The following is an 8,189-nucleotide window of genomic DNA, read 5'->3' on the forward strand; positions in this document are numbered from 1 at the left end:
TTTTGGGGTGAAATCCCCGATTTTGGGAGTGAAATTCAAAATTTTTTTTTGGGGTTCAACCCCCGATTTCGGAGTTAAACCCCCGATTATTCTGGGCTTCAATTCCCAATTTTTGATGTTTGGCATCCCGGATTTTTGGGGTTAAATCCCCAATTTTGGGGGGTTCCATCCCAAATTTTGGCGGGAACCCCCTCCCCCCCCCCCCCGATTTTTGGCGGGAAATCCCCGATTTTTGGGGTCCTTTTCTCCCTAAAATTCCCTTTTAAATCTCCCCCAAATCCCTCCCAGTTTGTCCCAGTTTGTCCCAGTCTGTCCCAGTTTGTCCCAGTTTGTCCCAGTCTATCCCAGTTTATCCCAGTTTATCCCAGTTTGTCCCAGTTTGTCCCAGTCTGTCCCAGTTTGTCCCAGTCCCCTCCCGGTTCCCGCTCAGGCCCCGCCCATTCCGGCGGTGACGTCATCGCGCGCGAACGCGGCCGGAAGTGGCTCCGGGGGCGGCGGCGGCGCCCGGTGAGGAACTGGGAGGGAACTGGGACAAACTGGGATGGACTGGGATAAACTGGGATGGACTGGGAGGGACTGGGATGGACTGGGATGGACTGGGATAAACTGGGACGGACTGGGATGGACTGGGAGGGACTGGGAGGGACTGGGATGGACTGGGATGGACTGGGAGGGACTGGGACAAACTGGGATGGACTGGGAGGGACTGGGATGGACTGGGAGGGACTGGGAGGGACTGGGAGGGACTGGGATGGACTGGGATAAACTGGGATAAACTGGAATTTACTGGGATTTACTGGGGCCGTTCCCGGGTGGATCCCGAGTCCCAAATCCCGAATTTTTGGGGAATTTTGGGGATTCCAAATCTCGAAGGTTTTGGGGCCCCAAATCCCCCGAATTTCTGGGGTCCCAAACCCCTCGCAGAGATCCCTGAGGGCATCCCAAAATCCCGAAATCCCAGCCCAGGGAATTCCCAAAATCCCAAATTCCCCGCTTTGAAGGGATCCCAAATCCCGAAATCCCAGCCCAGGGAATTCCCAAATCCCAAATTCCCAAAAACCCCAAATTCTGAAAACCCCAAATTCCCAGAAATTGCCAAAATCCCCAAATTCCCAGAAATTCCCAAAAAATCCCCAAATTCCCAGAAAATCCCAAATCCCAAAATCCCAACCCGGGGGATCCCAAAATCCCAAATTCCCAGAATCCCAAATTCCCAAAAACCCCAAATTCTGAAAATCCCAAATTCCCAGAAATTCCCCAAAAAATCCCTGAATTCCCAGAAAATCCCAAATCCCGAAATCCCAACCCAGGGAATTCCCAAATCCCAAACCCTGATGGATTCCAAACCCCAAACCCCGACTCAGAGGATCCCAAATCCCCCTCATGGAATTCCCGAATCCCAAATTCCGTCCTGAGGGATCCCAAATCCCAAAATCCCAACCCATAGGAATTCCCAAATCCCAAAATTCCATCCTGAGGGATCCCAAATCCCGAAATCCCAGCCCAGGGAATTCCCAAAATCCCAAATTCCATCCCGAGGGATTCCAAATCCCATCCAAGGAGATCCCAAATCCCAGAGATCCGTCACAGGATCCCAAAATCCCAACTTGGACGATCCCAAATCCCAGCCCAGGGAATTCCCAAAATCCCAAATTCCCCACTTTGAAGGGATCCCAAATCCCGAAATCCCAACCCAGAGGAATCCCCAAAATCCCAAATTCCAACTCAGAGGATCCCAAATCCCGAAACCCCAACCCAGGGAATTCCCAAAATCCCCAAATTCTGAGATCCCTGAGAGGATCCCCAATCCCAAATTCCAGCCCAGGGAATTCCCAAAATCCCAAATCCCCCACTTTGAAGGGATCCCAAATCCCGAAATCCCAGCCCAGGGAATTCCCAAATCCCAAATTCCATCTCAGAGGATCCCAAATCCCCAAACCCCAACCCAGGGAATTCCCAAATCCCAGCCCAGGGAATTCCCAAATCCCAAATTCCCCACTTTGAAGGGATCCCAAATCCCGAAATTCCAACCCAGAGGAATCCCCAAAATCCCAAATTCCAACTCAGAGGATCCCAAATCCCGAAACCCCAACCCAGGGAATCCCAAAATCCCCAAATTCTGAGATCCCTGAGAGGATCTCCAATCCCAAATTCCAGCCCAGGGAATTCCCAAATCCCAAATTCCAACCCGAGGGATCCCAAATTCCAGCCCAGGGAATTCCCAAATCCCAAACCCTGATGGATTCCAAACCCCAAACCCCGACTCAGGGAATTCCCAAAATCCCAAATTCCATCCCGAGGGATCCCAAATCCCAAAATCCCAGCCCAGGGAATTCCCAAATCCCAAATTCCAACCCGAGGGATCCCAAATTCCAGCCCAGGGAATTCCCAAAATCCCAAATTCCATCCCGAGGGATCCCAAATCCCAAAATCCCAACCCAGGGAATTCCCAAATCCCAAATTCCCAAAAACCCCAAAATCTGAAAATCCCGAATTCCCAGAAATTGCCAAAAAATCCCCAAATTCCCAGAAAATCCCAAATCCCCAAAATCCCAACCCAGGGAATCCCAAAATCCCAAATTCCAACTCAGAGGATCCCAAATCCCGAAACCCCAAACCAGGGAATTCCCAAATCCCCCATTTTGAAGGGATCCCAAATCTCACCTCAGGGAATTCCCAAATCCCAAATCCCAGAGATCCCTCACAGGATCCCAAATCCCAACTTGGACGATCCCAAATCCCAACCCAGGGAATTCCCAAATCCCAAATTCCAACTCAGAAGATCTCAAATCCCCAAACCCCAACCCAGGGAATTCCCAAAATCCCAAATTCCACCCTGAGGCATCCCAAATCCCAGCCCAGGGAATTCCCAAATCCCAAACCCTGATGGATTCCAAACCCCAAACCCCGACTCAGAGGATCCCAAATCCCCCTCACGGAATTCCCAAATCCCAAATTCCGTCCTGAGGGATCCCAAATCCCAAAATCCCAACCCAGGCAATTCCCAAAATCCCAAACCCTGATGGATTCCAAACCCCAAACCCCGACTCAGAGGATCCCAAACCCCAACCCAGGGAATTCCCAAATCCCAAAATCCCAACCCAGAGGAATCCCCAAAATCCCAAATTCCAACTCAGAGGATCTCAAATCCCCAAACCCCAACCCAGGGAATTCCCAAAATCCCCAAATTCTGAGATCCCTGAGAGGATCCCAAAATCCCAGCCCAGGGAATTCCCAAATCCCAAATTCCCCACTTTGAAGGGATCCCAAATCCTAAAATCCCAACCCAGGGAATTCCCAAATTCCATCCTGAGGGATCCCAAATCCCATCCAAGGAGATCCCAAATCCCAAATCCGTCCCTGAGGATCCCAAATCCCAACTTGGATGATCCCAAATCCAAGCCCAGAGGAATCCCCAAAATCCCAAATTCCAACTCAGAGGATCCCGAAATCCCAGCCCAGGGAATTCCCAAATCCCAAATTCCATCCTGAGGGATCCCAAATCCAAGCCCAAGGAATTCCTAAATCCCAAATGCACCTCAGAGGATCCTGAATCCCCTCAGGGAATTCCCGAACCCCAAATTCCATCCCGAGGGATCCCAAATCCCAAAATCCCAACCCAGGGAATTCCCAAATCCCAAATCCTCCATTTTGAAGGGATCCCAAATCTCACCTCAGGGAATTCCCAAATCCCAGAGATCCCTCACAGGATCCCAAATCCCAACTTGGACGATCCCAAATCCCAACCCAGGGAATTCCCAAATCCCAAACCCTGATGGATTCCAAACCCCAAACCCCGACTCAGAGGATCCCAAATCCCCCTCACAGAATTCTCAAATCCCAAATTCCATCCCGAGGGACCCCAAATCCCATCCAAGGAGATCCCAAATCCCAAATCCGTCCCTGAGGATCCCAAATCCCAACTTGGACGATCCCAAATCCAAGCCCAGAGGAATTCCCAAAATCCCAAATTCCAACTCAGAGGATCCCAAATCCCGAAATCCCAACCCAGGGAATTCCCAAATCCCAAATTCCATCCCGAGGGATCCCAAATTCCTGCCCAGGGAATTCTCAAAATCCCAAATTCCAACTCAGAGGATCCCAAATCCCGAAATCCCAACCCAGGGAATTCCCAAAATCCCAAATTCCCCACCTTGAAGGGATCCCAGATTCAACTCAAGGGATCCCCAAATCCATCCCGTGGGGGATCCCCAAATTTCACTCAGGGGATTCCCAAGGGGATCCCCAAATCCATCCCTGGGAATTCCCGGGGGATCCCCAAATTCACCTCAGAGAATTCCCAAGGTGACCCCAAAATTCAACTCAAGGGATCCCCAAATCCATCCCAGGGAATTCCCAAAGGAATCCCCAAATCCATGAGGGAGATCCCCGAATTCACCTCAGGAAATTCCCAAGGTGACCCCAGAATTCAACTCAAGGGATCCCCAAATCCATCCCAGGGAATTCCCAAAGGAATCCCCAAATCCATGAGGGGGATCCCCAAATTTCACTCAGGGGATTCCCAAGGGGATCCCCAAATCCATCCCAGGGAATTCCCAAATCCATCCCTGGGAATTCCCAGGGGGATCCCCAAATTCACCTCAGAGAATTCCCAAGGTGACCCCAAAATTCAACTCAAGGGATCCCCAAATCCATCCCAGGGAATTCCCAAAGGGATCCCCAAATTCATGAGGGGGATCCCCAAATTTCACTCAGGGAATTCCCAAAGGGATCCCCAAACCCATCCCAGGGAATTCCCAAATCCATCCCTGGGAATTCCCAGGGGGGATCCCCAAATCCATGAGGGGGATCCCCAAATCCCACTCAGGGATTTCCCAAAGGGATCCAAAATTCAACTCAAGGGAGCCCCAAATTTCACTCAGGAGATTCCCAAAGGGATCCCCAAATCCATCCCAGGGAATTCCCGGGGGGATCCCCAAATCCATCCCGAGGAATTCCCAAAGGGATCCCCAAATTCGTGAGGGGGATCCCCAAATTTCACTCAGGGAATTCCCAAGGGAATCCCCAAATCCATCCCTGGGAATTCCCAAAGGGATCCCCAAATCCGTGAGGGGGATCCCCAAATTCACCTCAGAGAATTCCCAAGGTGACCCCAAAATTCAACTCAAGGGATCCCCAAATCCATCCCTGGGAATTCCCGGGGGGATCCCCAAATTTCACTCAGGGGATTCCCAAAGGGATCCCCAAATCCATCCCAGGGAATTCCCAGGGGGATCCACAAATTCGTGAGGGGGATCCCCAAATTTCACTCATGGAATTCCCAAGGGATCCCCAAATTCATCCCAGGGAATCCCCAAATCCATCCCTGGGAATTCCCGGGGGGATCCCCAAATTCACCTCAGAGAATTCCCAAGGTGACCCCAAAATTCAACTCAAGGGGTCCCCAAATCCATCCCAGGGAATTCCCAAAGGGATCCCCAAATCCATCCCAAGGAATTCCCAAATCCATCCCAGGGAATTCCCGGGGGGATCCCGAAATCCATGAGGGGGATCCCCAAATTTCACTCAGGAGATTCCCAAAGGGATCCCCAAATCCATCCCGTGGGGGATCCCCAAATTTCACTCAGGAGATTCCCAAGGGGATCCCCAAATTCACCTCAGAGAATTCCCAAGGTGACCCCAAAATTCAACTCAACGGATCCCCAAATTCATCCCAGGGAATTCCTGGGGGGATCCCCAAATCCATCCCGAGGAATTCCCAAATCCATCCCTGGGAATTCCCAGGGGGATCCCCAAATCCATCCCGTGGGGGATCCCCAAATTTCACTCGGGATTCCCAAAGGGATCCCCAAATCCATCCCAGGGAATTCCCAAATCCATCCCTGGGAATTCCTGAGGGGATCCCCAAATCCCCATCAGGAAATTCTCAAAGGGACCCCAAAATTCAGCTCCAGGGATCCCCAAATCCATCCCAGGGAATTCCCAAGGGGATCCCCAAATCCATCCCAGGGAATTCCCAAGGGGATCCCCAAATCCATCCCAGGGAATTCCCAAATCCATCCCTGGGAATTCCCGGGGGGATCCCCAAATTCAGCTCCAGGAGTTTCCAAGGGATCCCCAAATCCTCACCTGTCCCCCACCTGTCTCACCTGTCCCACCTGTCCCCGCCCCCTGTTCCAGGTGCGACCATGGAGGCCCATTCCCCCTTTGCCCAGGTGATTCCTCACCTGTCCGAGGAGGAGGAGGAGGAGGAGGAACCAGGTGAGGAGGAGGAGGAAGAGCAGCCAGGTGAGGAGGAAGAAGAAGAACCAGGTGAGAACGAAGAAGAACCAGGTGAGGAGGAAGAACCAGGTGAGAACGAGGAAGAACCAGGTGAGGAGGAAGAAGGAACAGGTGAGGAGGAGGAAGGAACAGGTGAGGAGAGAACAGGTGAAGAACCAGGTGATGATGAAGATTCGGGTGACGACGAAGATCCAGGTGAGGAAGAACCAGGAGATGACGATGCAGGTGAAGAGGATCCAGGTGACGATGAAGATCCAGGTGAGGAAGAACCTGGTGACGATGATGATGAAGAGGATCCAGGTGATGATGATGATGATGAAGAGGATCCAGGTGACGATGACGACAATGACCAAGACCACCACCGCCGCCGCCCAGGTGCCTCCCTCCAGGCGCGCCCCTCCTCCCGCCGGCCCCGCCTTTACCTGCGGCCACGCCCACCCCCGGCCGAGCCCGGCCCCTCCCACCTGCAGCACGCCTGGCCCCGCCCACCGGGAGCCCCGCGCTGCTCACCTGAGCCAGGTGAGCCCACCACGCCCGGCTTCGTGCAGCTCATCGACGAGCGCGGCGTCTACTCCACCGCCAAGCTGGTGCTGGGCGGGCGCTCAGGTGCGCCAGGTGAGAACGAGGATGATGCGGAGGAGGAAGGCGCAGGTAAGGAGGAGGATGAGGATGAGGAGGATCTACCCGCCCACCTGGAGATCCGCCAGGTGATCGTGGCCGACAAACCCTTCCAGTGCCCCGCCTGCCCCAAGAGCTTCAAGCGCACCTGGGAGCTGCTGAGCCACCAGGTGGTGCACACCGAGGCGCGCCCCTTCACCTGCCACCTGTGCCGCGCCACCTTCAAGCGCCACTCGGACTTCAAGAGCCACGCGCTGGTGCACACCGAGGAGCGGCCGCACCGCTGCGAGCTCTGCGGCAAGCGCTTCAAGCGCTCCTCCAACCTGCAGGAGCACCGCCGCACCCACAGCGGCCAGCGCCCCTTCGCCTGCGCCGCCTGCGCCAAGGCCTTCAAGACGCCCTACGAGCGCCAGCGCCACGCCCTCACCCACCTGGCCACCTCCGAGGCGGCGCCGCTGCGGTGCGGCGAGTGCGGCAAGGCCTTCCCGGCGCCCGCCGCGCTGCTGCTGCACCGGCGGCGCGGCTGCCGCGACGAGAAGCCGCACGCCTGCGGCGTCTGCGGCAAGCGCTTCGCCTACGGGCACTCGCTGCGCGTGCACGAGCGCGTGCACACCGGCGACCGCCCCTTCCGCTGCGCGCTCTGCGGCAAGGCCTTCAAGCAGAGCAACGCGCTGGCCTCGCACGCCCGCGTGCACACCGGCGAGCGCCCCTTCGCCTGCCGCACCTGCGGCAAGCGCTTCAAGCAGTCCTCCTACCTGGCCGTGCACCAGCGCGCCCACACGGGCGAGCGGCCGTACCGGTGCGAGGCGTGCGGCAAGGCCTTCGCCCGGCCCTCGCTGCTGCTGCAGCACCGGCGCGCCCACAGCGCCGCGCGGCCGCACCAGTGCGGGCACTGCCACAGGTTCTTCAAGGACCTGGCCTACCTGGCCGTGCACGAGAAGGTGCACACGGGCGAGACGCCCTACAAGTGCGGCGTGTGCGCCAAGGGCTTCGCGCACCCCTCCAACCTGCTGCAGCACCGCCGCGTGCACCGCGACACCTGAGAGCGCGGTCACCTGGGCGGGCAGGTGAGGGCGCCGGGAAAGGCGCGGCGGCGTCGGGTGGAGCCCAGGGTGAAAGGGACTCGGTGGTACCTGTGAGCCCGGGACAGGTGTGAACCCCGGAATGATCAGAAAAACCCCAAAAATTGTTCACCTGTAACACCTGGACAGCGACACCTGAGCTCCGTGTTTAGGAACCACAGATCTGCACACCTGGACAGGTGTGAACCCCGGAATGCTCAGAAAAACCCCAAAAATTGTTCACCTGTAACACCTGGACAGCGACAC

General features: G+C 55.4%; 1 protein-coding gene across 1 annotated transcript; it reads left to right on the plus strand.

Annotated features, from left to right (window-relative positions):
• The first annotated feature begins 478 nt into the window (after positions 1–478).
• On the plus strand, positions 479–7,904 carry LOC131094580 (zinc finger protein 497-like). Its single transcript, XM_058042237.1, has 2 exons — positions 479–507; positions 6,142–7,904. Exon 2 carries the CDS (start codon positions 6,150–6,152, stop codon positions 7,902–7,904), a length of 1,755 nt encoding a protein of 584 aa, XP_057898220.1. The 5' UTR covers positions 479–507; positions 6,142–6,149.
• Positions 7,905–8,189: the final 285 nt, after the last annotated feature.

Source organism: Melospiza georgiana, chromosome 30 (genome assembly GCF_028018845.1).
Source record: "Melospiza georgiana isolate bMelGeo1 chromosome 30, bMelGeo1.pri, whole genome shotgun sequence".
Classification (NCBI taxonomy): domain Eukaryota; kingdom Metazoa; phylum Chordata; class Aves; order Passeriformes; family Passerellidae; genus Melospiza; species Melospiza georgiana.